This window comes from Jaculus jaculus, chromosome 4 (assembly GCF_020740685.1).
Source record: "Jaculus jaculus isolate mJacJac1 chromosome 4, mJacJac1.mat.Y.cur, whole genome shotgun sequence".
NCBI lineage: Eukaryota > Metazoa > Chordata > Mammalia > Rodentia > Dipodidae > Jaculus > Jaculus jaculus.
The window spans coordinates 169,675,314-169,700,590 of record NC_059105.1 but is presented as its reverse complement, the minus strand read 5'-3'; the positions used below and the strand labels follow the sequence as shown (position 1 = coordinate 169,700,590).

At 40.0% G+C, this 25,277-nt stretch overlaps 1 protein-coding gene and 1 pseudogene across 2 annotated transcripts in view; one reads left to right on the top strand and one right to left on the bottom strand.

The window, feature by feature from the left end:
• Positions 1 to 25,277, top strand: part of Senp7 (SUMO specific peptidase 7) — a 179,383-nt gene that overhangs the window by 49,929 nt on the left and 104,177 nt on the right. The window contains exon 5 of one of the 2 annotated variants that reach the window (XM_045147155.1): positions 13,017 to 13,214. The exons of the other annotated variant lie outside the window; for it this stretch is intronic. Within the exon in view, the coding sequence (XP_045003090.1) occupies positions 13,017 to 13,214 (198 nt within the window). The remainder of the gene's footprint in view (positions 1 to 13,016; positions 13,215 to 25,277) is intronic. 2 annotated transcript variants of the gene reach the window in all.
• LOC105944906 lies at positions 9,975 to 10,630 on the bottom strand (annotated as a pseudogene).

Genomic DNA, 25,277 nt, shown 5'->3' with positions numbered 1-25,277 from the left:
CATTTCTTTGATCATATTTATAATCATCCTTTTGAAATATTTCTCAGGCATTTCCTCTAAATCAGTCTCACTGGAGGTCATTTCTGATGCATTAGTACTTTTTGGTGGATTAATATTGTCTTGATTTTTGGTGTTTCTTCTGTTATAATGTACATACTTTTGTTTTGTATCTTGGATTAATTTACTGCTTGGATTTTCTAACTATCTGCAGTATTATTAGATGTATCAATCAGTCTAATGTTAATGGAGCTTAAGGTGCTAGGTGTGGCTCTTAAGACTCTCAGAGTCTCCACAATAGTGACCCTAGATGTTGGGTTTGCCTGCTATGAGAATATTGAAGTAGGCTGAGTGGGGCAAGCTATAGGCAGATTCTAAAATTTAACTAAACAGTGTACACATTCAATGAAAAACAGCACAGAGTATTTATGCAAGAATAGGTGTTATGACAACTAGGTCCTTTAGCAACGTCTCTGTCCCTTAGGATGTGTGTTGCCCCACACCCTTAATCCTGTCAACTAGGAGACTAAGATATCTGGTCTGTTGAGGGTTCCAAGTCAGCTTGTGACCAAGTGAGACCTTTCCCTAATGAACAACAGAAGAGGAAACAAAGGCATTATAAATCAGGAAGCAACAAATGACAAGCCCCAAATATAGCTTATGTAAGAATGGCAGATCTGACCATCCATGAGATTTAGCATATAATTTCTCCTGACATGGAAGGTACAATTAGCACTTCTGATTCAAGCCTACATACCAGGCTTATTTGGTGGGTACTGACCTGGTGTAATCCCAGTTACCTTTTGGGTAGGATCAGAGCTGAAAACGTGGGGTGCAGGGATAGGTGTTTTTAGCTAGTTATTGTTTGGTTAGTTTTGAGATAGGTAAGATTCCCTCAAGGTGGGAAAGGTTGAAGAAACAAGATAGGTTAATTCACATAACAAGGTTCCTAAGAAATATCATAATAATAGTAGTTAATTCATAGTTTTTAGAGAGTGAGCAAGAGTGAGAGAGAAAATTGGCATGTCAGGGCCTCAGCCACTGCAACTGAATTCCAGATGCTTGCGACACCTAGTGGGCACACACCACCGTGCGCTTGCCTCACCTTTGGCTAACGTGGGGCTTGGAGAACTGACTATGAGTCCTTAGGCTTGGCAGGCAAGTACCTGAATCGCTAAGCCATCTCTTTAGCCCATAGTTAACATTTTTTGAACTATACAATGTATGAGGCATTATCCTAAGCATTTTACAATGATTTACTTAATCTGATCCTCACAAGTATTTTTTTTTTTTTCGAGGTAGGGTCTCACTCTGGTACAGGCTGACCTGGAATTAACGATGATGGCCTCGAACTCATGGTGATCCTTTCCTACCTCTGCCTCCCGAGTGCTGGGATTTAAAGGCATGTGCCACCACGCCTGGCACAAGTATTCTTTTTATTTTTTTTTTTTTACCCTTAATGCTTCTACTTCATGAAAGTTAAAAGTAATCTAACAGTGCAGTTCTTGTGGCACTTAAAGGGAGAGTTAGGAGGATAAGCAATGCAGAGTCAGACTCACCTTCATAGTAAGTTTGAGGCCTGTGTGATCTACATAAGATTCTGTCACAAAAAAGCTAAAAATAAAAAGGGAACTTAGGGCTGGGGAAATGGTTAGCAGTTAAGGCATTTGCCTGTGTAGCCTAAGGACCTTGGTTTGATTCCTCAGGACCCAGGTAAGCCAGATGCATAAGGTGGCACATCTGTCTGGTGTTTGTTTACAGTGGCTAGAGGCCCTGGTGAGCCCATTCTCTGTTTCTCTTTATTTACCTCTCTCTATCTCAAATAAATAAATAAAATATTTTAATTTAATTTTTTTTTTTATTTTTGTTTTTTTGAAGTAGGGTCTCACTTCTGGCCCAGGCTGACCTGGAATTCACTATGAAGTCTCAGGGTAGCCTTGAGCTCACAGCAATCCTACTACCTCTGCCTCCTGAGTGCTAGGATTAAACACGTGTGCCACCACGCTCGGGTTGTTCATTTTTTTTTTTTTTTTAATTTTTATTAACATTTTCCATGATTATAAAATATATCCCATGGTAATTCCCCATGGAATTACCTCCCGACCCCCACACTTTCCCATTTGAAATTCCATTCTCCATCATATTACCTCCCCATTACAATCATTGTAATTACATATATACAATATCAACCTATTAAGTATCCTCCTCCCTTCCTTTCTCTACCCTTTATGTCTCCTTTTTACCTTACTGGCCTCTGCTACTAAGTATTTTCATTCTCATACAGAAGCCCAGTCATCTGTAGCTAGGATCCACAGATGAGAGAGAACATGTGGCACTTGGCTTTCTGGGTCTGGGTTACCTCACTTAGTATAATACTTTCCAGGTCCATCCATTTTTCTGCAAATTTCATAACTTCATTTTTCTTTACCACTGAGTAGAACTCCATTGTATAAATGTGCCACATCTTCATTATCCACTCATCTGTTGAGGGACATCTAGGCTGGTTCCATTTCCCAGCTATTATAAATTGAGCGGCAATAAACATGGTTGAGCATGTACTTCTAAGGAAATGAGATGAGTCCTTTGGATATATGCCTAGGAGTGCTATACCTGGGTCATATGGTAGATCAATCTCTAGCTGTTTTAGGAACCTCCACACTGTTTTCCACAATGGCTGGACCAGATTGCATTCTCACCAGCAGTGTAGAAGGGTTCCTTTTTTTCCACATCCCTGTCAACATTTATGATCATTTGTTTTCATGATGGTGGCCAATCTGACAGGAGTGAGATGGAATCTCAATGTAGTTTTAATCTGCATTTCCCTGCTGACTAGTGACGTAGAACATTTTTTTAGATGCTTATATGCCATTCGTATTTCTTCCTTTGAGAACTCTCTATTTAGCTGCATAGCCCATTTTTTGATTGGCTTGTTTGATTCCTTATTAGTTAACTTTTTGAGTTCTTTGTATATCCTAGATATTAATCCTCTATCAAATATATAGCTGGCGAAGATTTTTTCCCATTCTGTAGGTTGCCTCTTTGCTTTTTTCACTGTGTCCTTTGTGGTGCAAAATCTTTGTAATTTCATGAGGTCCCAGTGATTAATCTGTGGTTTTATTGCCTGAGCAATTGGGGTTGTATTCAGAAAGTCTTTGCCAAGACCAATATGTTGAAGGGTTTCCCCTACTTTTTCCTCTAGCAGTTTCAGAGTTCCAGGTCTGATGTTAAGGTCTTTAATCCATTTGGACTTAATTCTTGTACATGGCGAGAGAGAAGAATCTATTTTCATCCTTCTGCAGATATATATCCAGTTTTCCCAACACCATTTGCTGAAGAGGCTGTCTCTTCTCCAATGAGTATTTTTGGCATTTTTATTGAATATCAGGTGGCTATAGCTACTTGGGCTTACATCTGGGTCCTCTATTCTGTTCCACTGATCTACATGTCTGTTTTTGTGCCAGTACCATGCTGCTTTTGTTATTATGGCTCTGTAGTATAGGTTAAAATCAGGTATGGTGATACCACCAGCCTCATTTTTGTTGCTCAGTATTATTTTAGATATTCGAGGTTTTTTGTGATTCCAAATGAATTTTTGGATTGTTTTTTCTATTTCCATGAAGAAAGCCTTTGGAATTTTGATAGGGATTGCATTAAATGTGTAGATTGCTTTAGGTAAGATTACCATTTTCACAATATTGATTCTTCCAATCCAGGAACAAGGGATGTTTCTCCACTTTCTAGTGTCTTCTGCAATTTCTTGCTTGAGTGTTTTAAAGTTCTCATTGTAGAGATTCTTTACTTCCTTGGTTAGGTTTATTCCAAGGTACTTTATTTTTTTTTTTTGATGCAATTGTGAACGGGAGTGATTCTCTGATTTCATCCTCTGTGTGTTTGTTGTTAGCATATATGAAGGCTACTGATTTCTGTGTATTTATTTTGTATCCTGCTACATTGCTGTAGGTTTTGATCAGCTCTAACAGTTTGCTAGTAGAGTCTTTAGGGTCCTTTATGTATAGAATCATGTCATCTGCAAATAATGATAACTTGATCTCTTCCTTTCCAATTTGTATCCCTTTTATGTGTGTCTCTTGCCTTATTGCTATGGCTAAGACTTCCAAAACTATATTAAATAAAAGAGGGGACAGTGGACACCCTTGTCTTGTTCCTGATTTTAGTGGGAAAGCTTCCAGTTTTTCCCCATTTAGTAATATGTTGGCTGTAGGCTTGTTATAAATAGCCTTTATTATATTGAGATATGTTCCTTCTATTCCCAGTCTCTGTAGGACTTTTATCATGAAGGGATGTTGGATTTTGTCAAATGCTTTCTCTGCGTGTAATGAGATGATCATGTGATTTTTGTCCTTCAACCCGTTTATGTAATGTATTACATTTATAGATTTGCGTATGTTGAACCATCCCTGCATCTATGGGATAAAGCCTACTTGGTCAGGGTGAATGATCTTTTTGATATACTCTTGTATTCTGTTTGCCAATATTTTGTTGAGAATTTTTGCATCTATTTTCATGAGAGAGATTGGTCTGTAATTTTTTTTTTTTTGTTCTATCTTTGCCTGCTTTTGGTATCAGGGTGATGCTGGCCTCATAGAAGGAGTTTGGTAGAATTCCTTCTTTTTCTATTTCCTGGAAAAGCTTAAGAAGCAATGGTGTTAGCTCTTCCTTGAAGGTCTGGTTAAATTCAGCAGTGAATCCATCTGGGCCTGGGCTTTTTTTAGTTGGGAGATTATTGATAACTGTTCGGATCTCCATGTTTGTTATAGGTCTATTTAAGTGATTAATCTCATTTTGATTTAATTTAGGTAGGTCATATAGATCAAGGAAATCATCCATTTCTTTCAGATTTTCATACTTTGTGGAGTATATGCTTTTATAGTATGTCCCTATGATTTTTTGATTTTCTCTGGAATCTGTTGTGATGTTACTTTGTTCATCCCTGATTTTATTAATTTGTGTCTCTTCTCTCTTTCTTTTGGTCAGATTTGCTAAGGGTTTATCAATCTTGTTTATCCTTTCAAAGAACCAACTCTTTGTTTCATTAATTCTTTGGATTGTTCTTTTTGTTTCTATTTCATTAATTTCTGCCCTAATCTTTATTATTTCTTCCCGTCTACTGATTTTTGGTTTGCCTTGTTCTTCTTTTTCCAAGGCTTTAAGGTGAAGCATTAGGTCGTTTACTTGCGACCTTTCTAATTTCTTAATATAGGCACTTAAGGCTATAAATTTACCTCTTAGAACTGCCTTCATTTTGTCCCAGAGATTTTGGTATGTTGTGTTCTCGTTATCATTTGACTCTATAAATTTTTTGATTTCCTTTTTGATTTCTTCATTGACCCATTCATCATTTAGTAGTGTATTGTTTAGTTTCCATGATTTTGTGTGTGCTCTATAGCCTTTCTTGCTACTGATTTGTAGTTTAATTCCATTGTGGTCAGATAGAATGCAAGGAATTATTTCAATTTTCCTGAATTTGTTAAGATTTGCTTTGTGTTCTAATATATGGTCTATTTTAGAGAATGTTCCATGTGCTGCTGAAGAGAATGTATATTCTGCAGCTTTTGGATGAAATGCCCTCTATATATTTGTTAAGTCCATTCCTTCTATGACCTCATTTTGTCCAGATGCCTCTCTGTTTATTTTTTCCCGGGATGACCTGTCAGTTGATGAGAGTGGGGTGTTAAAGTCACCCACCACCACTGTGTTTGGTGTTATCTGTGACCTTAGCTCTAATAGTGTTTGTTTGACGAATTTGGGAGCCCTCATGTTAGGTGCATATATGTTTAGGATTGTAATGTCCTCCCGTTGGAGTGTGCCCTTAATCAATATAAAGTGACCTTCCTTATCTTTCTTGACTAACGTCGGACTAAAGTCTACCCTGTCCGATATTAGGATAGCAACCCCTGCTTGTTTTCTAGGCCCATTTGCTTGAAACACCGTCTTCCAACCTTTCACCCTAAGGTAATGTCTATCCTTTGTAGAAAGGTGAGTGTCTTGGAGACAACAAATTGTAGGATCCTGCTTTTTAACCCAGTCTGCGAATCTATGTCTTTTCATTGGGGCATTGAGGCCGTTGATATTAAGAGATATTATTGAAAGGTGTGTATTTATGTTTGCCATTTTTTTTTTTTTTTTTTTGTGGTTCTGGTTCTACCTTTGCTCTCTTCTGTTAACTAGTATTTGAGTATTGCTTGTTTTTTCTAGGTTCCTTATATGTGTGCTTTTCCTTTTCTTTAGCATGGAGGATTCTATCAAGTATTTTCTGTAGAGCTGGTTTTGTCTCCAAATCCTCCTTTAACCTGCTTTTGTCATGGAATGTCCTTATTTCTCCATCTATTTGAATGGATAACTTTGCAGGATAAAGTAACCTTCATTGACAGCTGTTATCTTTCAGAACTTGGAATATATCACCCCAAAGCCCTTCTGGCCTTAAAAGTTTGTGTTGAATAATCTTCTGTAATCCTGATGGGCTTACTTTTGTAGGTAACTTGGTTTTTCTCTCTAACTGCTTTCAATATTTTTTCTTTGGTGTGTGTGTTTGGAAGTTTGATTATAAAATGGCGAGGAGAAGTTCTTTCCAGGTTTTGTCTGGCTGGAGTTCTAAAGGCTTCCTGTATCTGTATTGGCACCTCTTTTCCAATTTGGGGGAAATTATCTTCTATGATTTTGTTGAAGACACCTACTATCCCTTTTGAGTGAAATTCTTCTCCTTCTACTATGCCCTGAATTCTAATATTTGATGTTTTCATAGTGTCCCGAATATCTTGAAATTCCCACTCTTACTTTTCTATAAGTTTGTCTTTCTCTTTGTTGGCCTGTATTAGATCTGCCACCTGGTCTTCTAGCTTAGATATTCTGTCCTCTCCTTCATCCATTCTACTGGTAAGATTTTCAACAGAGTTTTTTTATTTCATTAACTGTGTTCTTCATTGCTAGTAATTCTGACTGGTTTTTCTTTATTATTTCTATTTCCTTATTTGTGTCTTGTATTGCCTTCTTTTTTTCATGAAATTGGTGTCCTGCATCTTCTTTGATTCCTTTGATTTCCTCTTTAAGTTCCTCTTTGACTCCTTTGATTTGTTGTCTGACTTCTTTGAACATATTTACAATCATTCTTTTGAAATCTTTTTCAGGCATTTCCTCTAACTCATTCTCACTGGAGGTCATTTCTGATGCATTAATATTTTTAGGTGGATTTATATCATCTTGCTTTTTAGTGTTTCTTGTGTTATAATGTATATATTTTTGCATCTTGGATTAAGTTAATGCTTGGATTTTCTAGCTACCTGGGTATTCTTAGCTGTATCAATTGATTTGATGTTATATATTTTCAGGGTAGGAGCTTAAGGTGTTAGATGTGGCTCTAAAGACTCTGAGAGTATCTACAAAGGTGCTCCTAGGGGTTGAGTTTCCCTGCTATGGGAGTATTCAAGTAGGCTGAGTGGAATAAAATACTGGTAGATTCTAAAAGTTAACTAAACACTGTACCCATTAAGTCAAAAACAGCCCCAAGTATGTATGCCAGAGTAGTTATTATAACAACCAGATCCTCTGTCAACACAGAGGTTAAGATTTCTGGTCTGTTGAGGGATCCCAGTCAGCTTGTGACCAAGTGAGACCCTTCCCTGGTGCAAACCCAGTTACCTTGGATGATTTTGGGCTCAGTCAAGTTGTTGCCTGGGTCATCGGGCTGCTGTTCTGATTTCTGGAGCTGGGCACTGGCTTTTCCTGCGGGGCAAACCAAGCCTGGCAACTGTGGTCCTGCAGATCAGCACCCCCGCTGCTGGAACTGCTGCTGCTCCTGGGTGTGCCGTTGCTGATGTTCTTGGGTCTGCTGCTGCTGGGGCCGCTGGTACCGGTTCCAGAGCTGCCGATGTTGCTGCCGAACTCTGTTCCTGCTTGGGTCCCGCTGTTGGCTCAAGTTGGTGTGGCCGGGTCCCAGGACGCTGCTCTGTTCAACGGAGCTGGGCTCAGACGGTGGGGGAGGGGAGGGAGCCTCAGCTGCTCTGGTTCTCTCGCTGCTCCACGCGTTCTTCTACCTCGCGGTCTGCTCCTCCGCTGCTCGCTGCCGATCTCCTCTCACGTTTCCCGAGTTGCGGAGAGCGCGGTGTGAGGGAAGCTTCTGCACCTGGCTTTTCCTGCGGCTGGAGCCGAGTCTGTCGGCTTTCTGGTGCGCCCTGCCGCCGCCGCTGTTGGCAGAGCTGCCGGGGCCGCTTTTTCCGGCCTGTGCGGGCTCTGGATGCTCTGGATCTCTCCTACTTCTCTGCTGCCGCTTCAGTTTCCTATACACCTCACTTTTTAGTAAAAGTGTATTTTGCTGAGGTTTTTTTGGTCTTTTTTCCCCCCAGGCTGCTTTGGCGTGGTACCTATGCCGCCATCTTAATCAGAAGTCTTGTTTATTTTTTTATTTATCTATTTGAGAGTGACAGACATAGAGAGAAAGGCAGAGAGAGAGAGATATGATGGGTGTGCCAGGGCCTCCAGCTACTGCAAACGAACTCCAGACGCGTGTTCCCCCTTGTGCATCTGGCTAATGTGTGTCCTGGGGAATCGAGCCTCTAACCAGGGGCCTTACACTTCACAGGCAAGCACATAACCGCTAAGCCATCTCTCCAGCCCAAATATTTTAAACAAAAGGGACTCAAAAGTGAAGCTCTGGGGGTGGAAAGATGGCTGCTTGCTTGAAAGTCTGATGGCCTGGTTTGATCCTCCAGGACCCACGTAAGTCAGATGCACGAGGTGGTGCATATATCTGGAGTTTTCTTTTCTTTTCTTTTCTTTTCTTTTCTTTTCTTTTCTTTTCTTTTCTTTTCTTTTCTTTTCTTTTCTTTTCTTTTCTTTTCTTTTCTTTTCTTTTCTTTTCTTTTCTTTTTTTGTTTTTTTGAGGTAGGGTCTCACTCTAGCCCAGGCTGACCTGGAATTCACTATGGAGTCTCAGGGTGGCCTCGAACTCACGGCAATCCTCCTACCTCTGCCTCCCGAGTGCTGTGCCACCATGCCCGGCTTCTGGAGTTTCTTTTTATAGGCATGAATTCATGGCACACCTATTTCCTTACCCCCTTCCTCCTGCCCCCCTCCCTCCCTTCCTTCTCTCTTTGTTTTCCTCCTCTCAGCTTGCAAATTAATAAATAGAATGTTAAAAAGTGCAGTTCTGTTTTTGTCAATTCTTTGTTAAAAGCAGTAGAATTATGTTACTGTTGGCATAAAGCCTCAACTACTTTTCAGTATTTTTTAGCTGTTCACTTTCTTCCTTCCTTTACTTTTTTTGTTTTTTGAGTTATAGTCTTCTTGTAGCTTAGGCTGGCCCCAAACTCAAAGTGGCTTTTCTTCCATGGGCCTCCTGGGTTCTGGGATTAAAGGCACGTGCCTCCATGCCCGGCCAGTGTTCTACTTTCTTTTGGATAGTTTTTTTTTTTTCTTCTTGGTTTTTCGAGGTAGGGTCTCTCTCTAGCCCAGGCTGATCTAGAATTCACTAGAGTCTCAGGGTGGCTTTGTCTAGAATACACTAGTCGCAGGGTGGCTTTGGACTCATGGCAATCCTCCTACCTCTGTCTTCCAAGTGCTGGGATTAAAGGCGTGGGCACCACGCCCGGCTCCTCCTTTCTTTTGGAGTGAGTCTAGTCTGCTACAACATTTTAGCATCAAGGTCATTGCATTAGTTTCTTTTTGTTTCTCTGTAACATGCCTGGCAGAAACAATTCAAGGAAGGAAAGGTTTGTTTTTATAAAAATAGTTTATTTATTTATGAATGAGAGAGAGAGAGAGTGAGTGAGAGTGAGAAAGAATGTGCACTGTGGAATCAAACTCAGATTGTTAGGCTTTATAGGCAAGCACCTGAACTGCTAAGCCATCTCTCCAGCCTGGAAAGGGTTATTTATTTATTTTTATTTTTTGGTGATAAAGGATATCTATTTAGGCTCAATACTTTGACAGTTATGTGTGTAAAAATACATAAATTTAGGAAAATAATAATCATGTTGGCATGATTCTCAACTGCACCCCTTCCCAGCTGCTTCCCTCAAAATCCTGGAGTATGGAAAGCAGGGGTCACTTCTTGGCAGCTTCTGCCTGGGCTGCCAAATCTGCCTCTTTCAGAGCAGCCAAGAACACAGCTCACTCCTTCTGGAAAGCTGCCAGCTCTTCTGCACTGAGGTCTTTCACCACACGAATGCCCCGGGAACGGGCAGAACCAGTAATAGAATGGACAACAGAGGACAGGGACACATCTTGCAGGGCAAGGCATCGTCTTTAGCTTTGATACAGGCGGTCTCATCTGCGTGCTTCACAGTCACCAGGCCCGCCTCCTTTCCTGTTTCCCGGGCTCCCTTCTCAAGTCCAGCAGCTGTCTTCAAGAAGTAGGATACAGTGGGTTGTCCAATCTTGAGCTCAAATGTCCTGTCAGGCTTCACAAAAATCTTTGTAGGCAAAGGAATGCTGTCTTTGATATCCTTTGTCTTCTCATTGAACTCCTGGCAGAACTGGTTAATAGAGACACCACGCTGACCTAGCATGGGACCCAGTGGGGTCCAGGCATGGCCTGGCCTGCTCGGACGATGGTCCGGATCACCCGCCGGCCTCAGGCTTCCTGAGGGCCCAGAGTGGCCCGGTTTAGCTTGGACATAATGTAGGACTTTCTGTCTTCTTTACCCTCAGAACAAAATCAAGAGCATCGCCCTGAGTGCCGCCATCTTGGGTCCTGGAAAGGTTTATTTTTATTTTTATTTATTTATTTATTTACTTATTTTCACAATTTTTTTTTAAAACTTTTAGCTCTTCAACACTTCTATAGAGCCAATTTTTAAAAAAGTTATTTATTTATTTGAGAGCGACAGACACAGAGAGAAAGACAGATAGAGGGAGAGAGAGAGAATGGGCGCGCCAGGGCCTCCAGCCTCTGCAAATGAACTCCAGATGTGTGCGCCCCCTTGTGCATCTGGCTAACGTGGGATCTGGGGAACCGAGCCTCGAACTGGGGTCCTTAGGCTTCACAGGCAAGTGCTTAACCGCTAAGCCATCTCTCCAGCCCAATTTTCACAATTTTTTTATTAACAACTTTCATGATTATAAAAAATATCCCATGGTCATACCCTCCCAACTCCCACCTTCCCCTCTGAAACTCCACTCTCCATCATATCCTCTCCCCCTCTCAATCAGTCTTTCTTTTATTTTGATGTCATGATCTTTTCCTCCTATTATGATGGTCTTGTGTAGGTAGTATCAGGCACTGTGAGGTCATGGATATCAGGCCATTTTGTGTCTGGGGGAGCACATTGTAAGTAGTCCTACCCTTCCTTTGGCTCTTACATTCTTTCCATCACCTCTTTTGCAATAGACCCTAAGCCTTGAAAGGTGTGATAGAGATATTGCAGTACTGAGCACTTCTGTCACTTCTTTCCAGCACCGTGATGCCTTCTGAGTCATCCCAAAGTCACTGCCATCTGAAAAGAGAAGATTCTCTACCAAAAGTGAGAGTAGCATTAATATAAGGGTATGAACATTACGAGAAGTTCTTATTGGGAAGTTTGATAAGCATAATATATACATTTAGCCAGACAGCAGCAGACTTTATACCCCTAGGGCTCATGACTACCCCTGTTTTAAGTTTTCAGTATTATGTTGAGATACCAACCCTTCATGTCTCATCTCCTGTGTTTTCATCATGAAGTGATGTTATATTTTGTCAAAGGCCTTCTCTGCCCTTATTGAAATGATCACATAATTCTTGTGTTTACGTTTATGTGATGTATTACATTAAATGATTTCCCTGTTTTGAGCCATCCCTGCATCCCTGGGATGAAGCCTGCTTGATCAAAGTGGATAATGCTTTTGATGTGTTGTTGAATTTGGTGTGTGAAGATTTTGTTCAGGATTTTTGTATCTAAGTTTACCAGGGATATAGTTCTATAGTTTTCTTGTTGTATCTCTGTCTGGTTTTGGTAGTAGGCTGATGCTAGCTTCATAGAAGGGGTTGAGGAGGATTCCCTATTCTCTTATTATGTGAAATAACTTGAGAAAAAGTGATTTAGGTTCTTTGATGAAGGTTTGGTAGGATTTAGCTGAGAATCTGTCAGATCCTGGCCTTTTCCTGTTGGGGAGGTTTTTGATTACATTTTCAGTTTTGATGGATGTAATGGGTTTGTTTAGGAGATTTATCTGCTCTGGACTTAGTTTTGGTAGGTGGTATGTGTCTTGGAATTGATCCATTTACTCCAGGTTGTCCAGTTTTGTGGACTAGAGGTTTTGGAAATATGTCCTGATGATTCTTCCAGCTTCATTGATGTCTATTGTGATTTCCTCTTTTCTTTTCTAATTTAATTCGAGACTTGTCTTTTTTTCATTTGATCAAGTTGACCATGTGTGGCATGACATTTTTGAAGTTCATTTGGTACCTTATTCAAATACCTCAAAAACTATATTCCATGGTTTTAGGACTAAATGCAGTTTTCAAATCCTGTCAGCAAGAATATATATTGATCAAATGGACATAATGGATGAGACAAAAATCTGGAACTGCTTGCATCTATTATGTCCCCCTTTGAGATTGGTACAGTATAGGTAAATGTTTTAAATTTATCCATGTTAGAAATACATAAAAATAATACCATGTCATCCTACTTTTAATCATTTTTTTTTGTATCACCCAATGCTAAACCAGGAACACATCCATACCGTAGAAAGTGGTGGCCTCTGTGGTGAGATCTGTTCATGTGTATTGTCCTCCACTAGCAGTGTGCAGAAGCATCGATGGGCCACTAGGAGCCCAGCAGCCAATATATGTGTGACTACAATTGTAACTTGCCTAATAGTATTCTGAATTCAAATTTAGGTTAAATCAATTCTACTTTTGAATGCATCGTTGAGAATAGTTAAGCATTTGTCTTTTATTTATTATATTTACAATTGCTTAAGTACCGAAGTTCAGAATTCTCAGATATTGTTAGTTTGTAGTAAATTTATGTATTACAAAATGTTTAGTACCATGTATTAATTATTTATGTATATAACAGGCATCTGAAAGTTATGTTGACGAATGTCCTATGGACGGATTTAGGACGAAAATTCAAAAAGACCTTACCTAGAAATGATGCTAATTTATGTGATACCAACAAGGTGCAGTCAGACTCCTTGCCTTCGACATCTGTTGACAGCATAGAGGCATGTCACAATTTAGATCCTCCTCACCAGAGCGTTAACTTATCTGAAAGGTATGTCACTCAGTATTGATTCTGTTCAACTTATCACATTGGAAGTATTTTAAATCCAGTATTTAAAAAAGTAAGGTTGTTGGAAAAGATGATAGATTTGCTTCACTCAAAAGTAATTCTTAATGTTTTCAGTCTTAATTAAGTGGGTTGACAAGGAGTTACATTTAAAAACAATTCCTAATATATTTAACTTGTAATGATTAACTTATACTTCTTTTAAATTACTTTGTGATATAAAACAAAGATACATATATAAGTACATATGCATGCTTGTTTATATATGTATTCATTTATAATATTTATTTATTATATGTGTATATGGGCACCTGTGTCTCTTTTATAATATTTATTTATTGTGTATGCATATGGGAGCTTGAGGCATGATCTATATATGGAGGTAAGAGAATGGCTTGAAGGTGTCTGTGTTCCACCTTCTTTGAGACAGGGTCTCTTGCTGCTGCAAACAACCTTCCAGACTGCAAAGGAACATTAGACTGGCTGGTCTGTGAACTTGTGATTTTCCTGGCTCCATCTCCCATTGTGGTAGGGTCACTTGGATCACAGATGCATGTACCACTTTGCATCTGGCTTTTTGTAGGTGTGGGGAATTGAACCTTGGTCATCAGGTGTTGCAAGCACCCTTAACTGCCTAGCAATCTCAGACCCTGTTTCTTTTATTTTTGCATGTGTGTATATGCATGTTCACATATGTACATGTACATATGCGCCTGTGTGTTTATGTATATATGAAGCTAGAAGACTTCAGGTGCCATTATCATGAATACTGTCCATCTCTTTCTAGAACAGGGTTTCTCATTGGTCTGGAATCACTAATTTGACTTGAGTGGTGGATCAGCAAGCCCTAGGAATTTTCCTGTCTCCACCTTACCATTGCTGAGATTGCAGGCATGTACCACCATGCCTGGTATTTTTTAAAAAATAAATCTTTAAAAAGTTCTGTAGTTTTTGTTGTTGTTTTTTTTTATTTTTTGAGGGTCTTGCTATAGCTCAGGCTGACCTGGAATTCACTATGTAGTCTCAGTGTGGCCTCGAATTTATGGTGATCCTCCTATCTCTGTCTCCAAAGTGCTGGGATTAAAGGTGTGCGCCACCATGCCCAGCAAGTTTTTGTAGTTTTTGAGTCAGTATTGCACTCTAGTTTAGTATAACCTGGAACTCACTCTGTACCCATGTTGGCCTCAAACTCATGGCATTCTTCCCATCTCAGTCTCCTGAATGCAGGAACTATAGGCATGAACTCACATGCCTGGAACTTAAACTTTTAAAAATATGCTTTAAGTATTTATTTATATTTAACAAAAGTAGCACAAAATGCAATGATATATGAATATATTATTCATAAGAGAATTGCAGGATTACTTTTTTATTTTTTTTAATTTTTAAAAATTTTTTTTATCTATTTATTTGAGAGCGACAGACACAGAGAGAAAGACAGATGGGGGGGGGGAGAGAGAATGGGCACACCAGGGCTTTCAGCCTCTGCAAACGAACTCCAGACGTGTGCGCCCCCTTGTGCATCTGGCTAACGTGGGACCTGGGGAGCCGAGCCTCGAACCGGGGTCCTTAGGCTTCAAAGGCAAGCACTTAACTACTAAGCCATCTCTCCAGCCCAGGATTACTTTTTTAATTCCTAGTGTATTATGCTAAAAGCAGTCCAGAAGTGGTGACTTACTTAAACATGTGTTGAACATCTTTCTTAGTGTCAGTGTGTCTCTGTGGCAGTGATATAGTAGTTGGAGCTCTTGTCAAGAGGCAACATTAGAAACTCTTCCTGACTTTTCATGGCTCAATAAAAGCACTTTGCATTACTCTTGTGGTAAGACTTGGTGCAAATGGTAAACTCAGAGGTTATGTAAGGGTGAGGGTATATGGATATGTGATTGCTAGAGATGGTCCAGGGAAGGCTTTATAGCTTATATTGATGGGTGTCTTGCAGTACATGATACCTCAGCTTGAGATTACCCTTTAAAGGTACAGTTGAGCAGTTTTCTAAATTGTTCCCTGGTCATTGCTCCATGGGTAAAGCTACCTACATGCAAAGCTTGGTGGCCTGGGTTTGATTCCTCAGTACTCACTTAAAGCCAGATGTGCAAAGTGGCACATGCATCTGGAGTTCATTTGCAATATCAGGATATCCTGGTGAGCCACTCTTTTTCTCTCTTAAATAAATAAATAATAATAATAACAATAATAATAATTATTATTTTTGAGATAGGGCTATTCAGTAGCCCAGACTGACCGGGAACTCACTCAGAGGTCCTATGCTGGCCTTGAACTCATATTAATCTTCCCACCTCTGCCTCCTGAGTGCTGAAATTAAAAGCATATTCCACCATGCCCAGTTAAAAAATATTTGAGAGAGAGGAGGCAGAGATAGAGAGAATGGGTGCACTAGAGCTTTCAGCTGCTGCAAACAGATTTCAAATGCATGTGCCACCTTGTGCATCTGGCTTACGAGACTCCTAGGGAATCGAACCTGGGTCCTTTGGCTTTGTAGGCAACTGCCATTACTGCTAAACCATCTCTCTAGCCCTAAAAAGATTATTTGGAACTTTAATATATGAACATACTAAACATTAATCTTATCCCCATTGGGCTATCCTCTTGTGTCCCCTCTCCTCCATCCCCATCACACTGAGGGCCTTCCTCAGTGGGATAGCGGTAATCACTGTGGGGCATGAATGTACCAGCCAGTGCCTTTGGGGAGGCCAGTGCCTGACAGTGCACCTTCCCACCCTGCCACTCTCACACTCTCTCCAGCACCTCTTCTGCAATGTCCTTGAACCTGGGATGGTATTGTACAAGTACTCTTCAGTGTTGAGATCTCAATGGCTTCTGACTTTCTTCCTTAATGAGTTTTGAGTCTCCTCAGTGTGTACACCATTTCCCCGCAGAAGGTTTTCAGGTCATGAGTGTAAACAGTGTTCTTTTTTTTTTTTTAAAATTTTTATTAACATTTTCCATGATTATAAAATATATCCCATGGTAATTCCCTCCCTCCCCACCCCCACACTTTCCCATTTGAAATTCCATTCTCCATCATATTACCTCCCCATTACAATCATTGTAATTACATATATACAATATCAACCTATTAAGTATCCTCCTCCCTTCCTTTCTCCACCCTTTATGTCCAGTGTTCTTATTTTGTAATGTTTGCTGGGCTCTTGCAGGTGTGACAGATGACACAGCCCGTGCTAGGCCCTCCACTTTTTCTTGTCATTTTAGTGGATCTTGGGTCTCTGGCACTTGCCAACATCTGTCCAAGCAGGTTCTCTAGTACAGAGAGAGAGAGAGGGAGAGAGACATTGTTCAAAGGGGATAAACATAGACACTTAGAAGCTTTTAGTGAGGCCACCTTCTCCTCCTCCTCATTCTTCTTTGTTCTTCCATCTTCCTTCCTCCTCCTCCCTCCTTTTTTCTTCTACTTTATTTTTTTGTTTTTTTGAGGTAGGGGCTCACTCTAGCCCAGGCTGACCTGGAATTCATTATAGAGTCTCAGGGTGGCCTTGAACTCATGGCAGTCCTACTTCTGACTCCCAAGTGCTGGGTTAAAGGCATGAGCCACCATGCCTGGCATTGAGGCAGGGTTTTACTCTAGCTCTGGCTGACCTGGAAGTCATTCTGTAGTCCAGGCTGGCCTTCAACTCATGGCAATTCTCCCACCTCTAGAAGGCTTTTATGTTGACAGTTTTCATACTGTGAATAATATATTTGATCATAAGCCCCTCTTATTATCTTCTCTTTTCTATATCTCCTATTCTCCTCCCATCGATCCCTCTTCCCCTGTCATATCTTTTTATTTTTTTGCTTTCCTCCACCACCCATGACAGAATGTTGATGGGCTCAACATTGCGCAGGTCTCATGCAGGTAAATGACAGTTGCTGTGAGCTCATGAATGTCTTGTTTGGAAAAGAGTATTTCACAGCATTCATTCTCACCCTCTGGTTCTTATACTCTTTCCTCCCCTACTCTGCACTGTTCTCTTGGCCTTAGAGAGGGTGATAAAATGTCTCATTGAGCACTCACTGCATAATCACTAGTTAGCACTTTGACAAACTTCGAGTCTCCCTGGTAGTTACTGCCAAATTTAAAAAATAAACTTCTAGGGCTGGAGAGATGGCTTAGCGGTTAAATGCTTGCCTGTGAAGCCTAAGGACCCCTGTTCAAGGCTCGATTCTCCAGGACCCACCTTAGCCAGATGCACAAGGGGGCACACGCGTCTGGATTTCGTCTGCAGTGGCTGGAGGCCCTGGCGCGCCCATTCTTTCTCTCTCTCTATCTGCCTCTCTCTCTCTCTGTCACTCTCAAATGAATAAATAAAAATGAACAAAAAAATTAAAAAAATTAAAAAAAAAACTAAAAAAATAAAAAACTTCTAAAACAAAAGGTTTGAGCAGAGCTAATATATGAATATAAATATAAATATTTACAGGGCAATTTGATGGGCACAACATATCCATTTAACAGTATTAGCTTCTCTCCCAGGCCTATAACCTCTTCAGCTATTGGCTTTTGACTATTGTCAGTACTAGGCATGAATTTCCTTCTATATGGCGGGCCACAAATCCAGTCAGAAGCAGTTGCTTGCCCATAACAGTTATATTACATGGATACTTTGGGTTGAGCTCAGGCTCTCATTTTTGCAAGGTAAGCACTTTACTGACTGAGCTATCTGCACTGCTCTTGCATATATATTTCCTTTTCTTTTTCTTCTTCTTTTTTTTGTGAGGCAGGGTCTCTCTCTAACCTAATTCACTAAGTAGTCTCATGGTGGCCTTGACCTCACAGTGATCCTTCTACTGGGTCCTGGGATTAAAGATGTACACCAGTATGCCTGGTTATATTGTATGTTTTTAACATAACTTTTTAAAATATATATTTTATTTTTTTATTTGAGAACTACAGTCAGAGAAATAGGCAGGGAGAGAGAGAGAGAATGGGCATGCCAGGGCCTCTAGCCACTGCAAACGAACTCCAGATGTGTGCACCCCCTTGTACATCTGGTTTACATGGGTCCTGGATAATTGAAATGGGATTCTTTGGCTTTGCAGGCAAATGCCTTAACTGCTAGGCAATCTCTCCAGCCCATAACTTTTCTTTTTTTGAGGTAGGGTTTCACTCTAGTCCAGGCTGACCTGGAATTCACTATGTAGTCTCAGGGTGGCCTCGAACTCACTGTGATCCTCCTACCTCTATCTTCCAAGTACTGGGATTAAAGGTGTATGCCACCACATGTAGTCCTAGCATGACTTTTAAACACTGTTTAATCTGGATCTTCACTACTTTGGGCTTTGTGTGCTTTCTTATATTTTACGTGCATTCTTTTTTGGTGATGCTCTTTATTTTATTTATTTTTTCTTTGTTTAAAAGAGAGAATGGGGCCAGGTGTGGTGGTGCACGCCTTTAATCCCAGCACTTGGGAGGCAGAGGTAGGAGGATCGTTGTGAGTTTGAGACCACCTTGAGACTACATAATGAGTTCCAGGTCAGGCTGGGCTAGTGTGAGACCCTGCTTTGAAAAATCAAAAAAGAAAAAAGAGGGGCTGGAGAGATGGCTTAGTGGTTAAGTGCTTGCCTGTGAAGCCTAAGGACCATGGTTCCAGGCTCGATTCCCCAGGACCCACGTTAGCCAGATGCACAAGAGGGCACATGTGTCTGGAGTTTGTTTGCAGTGACTAGAGGCCCTTGCATGCCCATTCTCTCTCTCTCTCTCTGCCTGTCGCTCTCAAATAAATAAATAAATAAAAATAAACAAAAAAAATTTAAAGGTGTGTGCCATCACGCCCAGCTAAATCTTAAAAAAAAAAAAAAAAGAAAAAAGAGAGGGAATGGGCATGCCAGGGCCTCTAGCTACTGCAGATGAACTACAGATGGATGCACCACCTTGTGCCTCTGTCTTATATGGGTCCTGGGGAATCGAACCTTGGTCCTTTGGCTTTTGCAGGCAAGTGCTTTAACCACCAAGCCTTCTCTCCAGCCAGATTTTCTTCTTCTTCTTTTTTAATATCTTATTTATGAGAGAGAGAATGAATGGGAGCAGGAGGACCTGTAGGCACTGCAAACAGAACTCCAGATGCATGTGCTCCTTGTGCATCTGGCTTATGGGTACTGGGGAATCAAACCTGGATCCTTAGGTTTCACAGGCAATTGCCTCAACCACTAAGCTATCTCTCTAGCATGAATTTTATCTACTCTCAGATCCACAAAATCCCTCTGGTATTGGGGAGGCCAAGTCTACAGGACAGCCCTGCATTCCTTGAGAAGCTCATTGGGATTGATGAGCTCCAGATGTTCTGTGTCTTCCACCAAATACTCCGGATGCAGAAGGGCAACAGTGCTTCTGTTCAGTGTCTGAGTGAGAGCACTGTAGAAAGAGAAGGAGGCAGATAGAATGATAGTTAGATAGATGAGGATGGGTACACCAGGGTCTCCAGCCACTGCAAGTGAACTCTGGACACATGTGCCACCTTGTGAATCTGGCTTGTGTGGGTACTGGAGAATCAATCTGCATCCCTAGGCTTCACAGGCAAGCACCTTAACTGCTAAACCATCTCTCCAGTGTAGCCTGTGTCCTTCAATTGGAGAGTTGGGTCCATTAATATTCAGAATTATAGTAGTGAGGCATGAATTAATCCCTGTCATTTTGAAAGTTTTGTGGAGTTTGGTATTTCTTGGTCTCTACATGCTTTTATGTCCACACTAGTTTTGATTGTTTCTTTTTCTCCCCTCTTGTACATGATGGTTCATTTCCTGAGTGAGGAGTATTACATGAAATATTCTCTATAGGGCTGGCTTGGTGCTCAAGTAATTTATAAAGCTAGTTTATATCATGAAAGTTTTTTTTTTTTTACCTTCTATTATGAAAGATAATTATGTTTGGTCTAGTAGTTTGGGTTGGCAGCCCTAGTCTCTCTTGGAGTTCATTCTTGCATTTGGATATGTCCTCATTGAGCTTGTTCCATTGGCCCATGAGCTCATTTATTTGTAGATTCTCCTCAGATGTTTTTATTGCTTGTCTTCAGTTTTATTAAGCTGTCTATGGAGTACTGTTTTCTGATACTCTTTGGTTTCCTTCAGTCATCATCAATTGAGATGTTCTTGTTGATTATTTTCTATTTCATTCATCTACTCTTTGATTTCTTTTTGTTTAATTTCTTCCAACTTATTAAGCCAATTTTTTTGAATTGTAATTTGAATTCTTTTTGTTGATTTTCTTCAGACATGCTTGGAATTCCTGTTTGATTACTCTTTATCTAGTTTCTTCTCATTAAATAAGCTATTTGTTCATGGTCTCAGTAAGTTTGTTCAAATGCTTGTCATAATTTCATTTCGGGCTTCTGTGTCTTGGGTTTCTTCTTGCATTTGAGGCTTCCATTGTGGCAGTAGGAGTCTTGGTGGGGATTCCTTTGCTGGGTGTTATGGGTTATTTTCTTTGCATTGGAGTCTTCCCATCCTGATCAGTTGTCTCACTGCAGATACAGTAACAGCAGCTGTGTTGGCTGGCCTTATCTAGATTGATTATGGTGGGTGTAGTATTGATGAATAGCCACTGAGCTGGGGAGGTCGCCCTTGAGCCTGAGAAGGATCTACTTTGTGTGAGCCACCTCCCCGCAAATCTTCTACCTTGGTTCAAATCAGTTGTATTATATACTGAAAAATAGGATCAAGAGTTTTAAAAATATCAAACTAATACATGTTAAATGCATATTTAAAAATAAAGCAAACAAATGGGACTCATTTAAAAAAACAATACTTTGTAGCAGTTAAGGCATTTGCCTGCAAAGCCAAAGGACCCTGGTTTGATTTCCTAGGACCCATGTTAGTCAGATGCACAAGGGGGCACACACATCTGAAGTTCATTTGCAATGGCTGGAGGCCCTGGTGTGCCCATTTTTTCTCTCTCTATCTTCTTCTTTCTGTGTCAAATAAATTAAAAAAAAAAAAAACATGAGTCTTACATTCTTTGACTTTTTTTTTTTCAAGGTAGGGTCTCACTGACCTGGAATTAACTATGTCATTTCAGGGTGGTCTCAAACTCAAGATGATCCTTCTACCTCTGCCTCCCAAATGCTGGGATTTAAGGCATGTGTCACATACCTGGCTCACCTTTGACTCTTTTTTTTCTTTTTTTTTTTTCCCCGAGTTAGGGTTTCACTCTAGTCTAGGCTGACCTAGAATTCACTCTGTTTTCTCAGGGTGGCCAAGAACTCATGGTGATCCTCCTCTCTCTTCCTCCCAAGTGCTGGGATTAAAGGTGTGCACCACCATGCCTGGCCACCTTTGACTGTTTTGAAAGGAAGCTTTAGCATATTCTACTGTAAGTCATATCTCCATATGTGGTTCACATCTATTATCCTGGGAAAAATTTCCAGATTTATCAGTAGGAGCTTAGTATATACAGAGTTTTGAGAATATTGATTTTCTCTGGCTTTCATTTATTATTTAGATATAGAATATAGTGTAGTCATATTTTATTTAGAAAAGTTACTAGTATTTGGAATTTCTCTAAATGGAATATGTTTTCTTTTTTGTTTTTATAAATTATACATTTAAATTAAAAAAATTGCATATTGCAGATACATTGATTATCTTAAATAATAATTTAAAAGGGAAAAATAAAGGCTGGGCATGGTGATGCGTGCTTTTAATACCAGAACTTGGGAGACAGAGGTTCGCTGTGAGTTTGAGGCCACCCTGAGACTTCATAGTGAATTCCAGGTCAGCCTGTGCTAGAGTGAGACCCTATTTCGAAACACTAAAAAAAAAAAAGAAGAAGAAGAAAGAAAGAAAAGAAAAAATTAAAAAGAGGGAAAAATTAGAAAATATGTGAATCTCTTTACAAAAGTCATTTACGAAGTCAGGTTTTTAAAAATATACCTTAAGATATTTTAGAAATTATAGCTTAATTTATGTCACTTGAGAAAGTGGATTTTATGATCTCTCTCTTATTTACTTATTTATTTGATTTTTCGAGGGAGGGTCTCACTCTAGCCCAGGCTGACCTGGAATTAACTATGGAGTCTCGGGGTGGCCTCAAACTCATGGTGATCCTCCTACTTCTGCCTCCTGAGTGCTGGGATTAAAGGCATGAACCACTCCCAGCTTTTTTGATCTCTTAAGATGCTACAAATAAAAATTTTACAATGACATTAATAAAGAATTGTAGGAAAATGAAAATTATTAAAACTTTTATTATATATTATAGCTTTGCTAGCAGATATAATTACTATTTTTCAACAAGGATTTCATTTCATTAACATTTTTTTTCTTGAAATTAAATTGTATATTAATATTCTTATTTTTTTCAGTGTTTCCTCCATTTGTTATTGTTGTAGTTACCTTCTTTCTTGTTGCTGGGATAAAGCACTAGGCCCAAAGCAGCTGATGGAAGGACAGGGTTTATTTTGGTTTACAGTCTTGAAGGGAGGTCTCATCAGGGAAAAGCATGAACAGGGGCTGGACCTCACCTCTGCCACAGCAGGTGGGAGACAGTGGCAGGAGAGTGAGCAAGGTAGAGTTGCCTACCACACCACCAAGCATGCCCCCAACAACAAACCTCCTCCAGCTAGATAAACAATGGCAATGTAAGAAAAGTACAGGGAAAAGTTCAAAACATGGAGGATAAATTCAAATCAAAATTAAAATCAAAACACTGAAAAGGAACCACAGAGGAACTCTGGAAATGAAAGAAACAATCACTTAAATAAAAATCACAATAAAGAGCATCACCAATAGACAGGAACATGCAGATCAAGCTGGCGTTGGCTCACACCTTCAATCCCAGCACTTGGCAGGCAGAGGTCAGAGGATCACTGTGAGTTCAAGGCCACCTTGAGACTACTGAGTGAATTCAGGTCAGTAGACCCTACCTTGAAAAAAAAAAAAAAAAGAACATGCAGATCAAATTTCAGAGGAGGTGAACAAAGTCCAGACAATTGTAGAGACAGATATAAAAGTCAAGGAACATGAATAATATATCCATGTAGTTATTCAAGAGACTGTACCTTAGGGTTTACAGGGTAGAAGGAGGAGCTGAGATAACATGTAGAGGAATTAAAATTTTATTTAGCGAAATCATAGCAGCAAGTTTTCCAAACCTAGAGCAAGAATTTGATATGAAGACACAAGAGGTATTTAGAATCCAAAACACACATGAAAAACCTCTCTTTGACACATCATAGTGAAAATATCAGAAATGCAAAGTAAAGAAATAATATTAAAATATTAAAAGCTACAAGGAGAGAGCTGGACAAGGTGGCACATGCCTTTAATCTCAGTACTCAGGAGGCAGAGGTAGGTGGGTCACTGTGAATTCAAGGCCACCGTGATACTAGATAGTGAGTTCCAGGTTATCTTGGGCAAGACAGCAAGACTCTACCTCAAGAAAACAAAACAAAACAAAACAAAACAAAACAAAACAAAACAAAACAAAACAAAACAAACAAACAAACAAAAATACTTTAAGGAAAAATGCCAGATTTCATATGAAGGCAAGAACATAAAAATAATTTCAGATGTCTTATGGGCAAACCTAAAAGTTAGAAAAACATGGACTCATATATTTTAGGCCCTGAATGCAAACAACTTCTAAACAAGAGTGCTGTATCCAGCAAAATGATTGATCGATCTACCTATCTATCTATCTATCTATCTATCTATCTATCTATCTATCTATCTATCTATCTGGGGTCAGAGAGGCAGACAGAGAGAATGGCACACCAGGGCCTCTAGCCACTGCAAACAAACTCCAGACACATGTGCTACCTTGTGCATTTGGTTTACATGGGTACTGGGGAGTTGAACCTGGGTCCATAGGCTTCACAGGCAAATGTCTTAACTGCTAACCCATCTCTTCATCCCCAAATGATCTTTTATTTTATTTATTTTTTAAAAATATATTTTTTTTACTTATTAGTAGATAAAAGATATTTATGGGGTGGTGGTGGTGGGGGGAGGACTGAGAAGCAGATGGAGAAGGTGGTGGGTCCTTAGATTTCACAGGAAAGCTCCTTAACCACTAAGCCATCTCGGCAGCCTGGTAGGTGTGTTTTAAGTCTATTTTGGTGATGAGCTCTCAGGTGCCTCTGGACTTCTGGTTTGGTATGTGTTGAGTACCCTCATTGTTTGTCTCTGTCACCCTGGAGTTGGGGAGCATTTCCTGCCCTCTGAATATGTGAAACAGTTTGAGAAAAATTGGGTTCAGTTCTTTAATGAAGGTTTGATAGAATTCAGCTGAGAAGCCATCAGTGCCTGAACTTTGTTTTGGGGGAGGTTTTTGATCACTTTTTCAATTTCAGTGAATGTGATGGTTTTGTTTAGAAGATTAATCTATCCGGGCGTGGTGGCGCATGCCTTTAATCCCAGCACTCGGGAGGCAGAGGTAGGAAGATCGCCATGAGTTGGAGGCTCATGAGACTACATAGTGAATTCCAGGTCAGCCTGGGCTAGAGTGAGACCCTACCTCGAAAAACAAACAAAACCGAAAAAGATTAATCTGCTCTGAGTTTAGTTTTGCTAGGTGGTATGTGGCTACGAATTCATCCATTTCTTCCACATTATTCAATTTTGTGGTTTAGAGGTTTTGGAAGCATGTCCTGACAATTCTTCCAATTTCTCTGATGCCTGTTGTGACTTTCCTGTTTAATTTATGATTTTGTTAATTTGAGACATCTCTTTTTTAAAAAATATTTTTAATGTTCGTTTTTATTTATTTATTTGAGAGTGACACAGAGAGAGAATGGGCACGCCAGGGCCTCCAGCCACTGCAAATGAACTCCAGACACATGCACCCCTTTGTTCATCTGGCTAACATGGGTCCTGGGGAATCGAGCCTCGAACCGGGGTCCTTAGGCTTCACAGGCAAGTGCTTAACCACTAAGCCATCTTTCCAGCCCTCTTTTTTTTTTTTTTTTTTTTTTTTTTTGCTTGATCATATTGGTCAGGGGTTTATAAATTTTGTTTATTTTTTCAAAGAACCAGCTCTTCATTTCATCAGTTTTCTTATTTTCCAATTCATTAGTTTCTGTTCTGATCTTGATT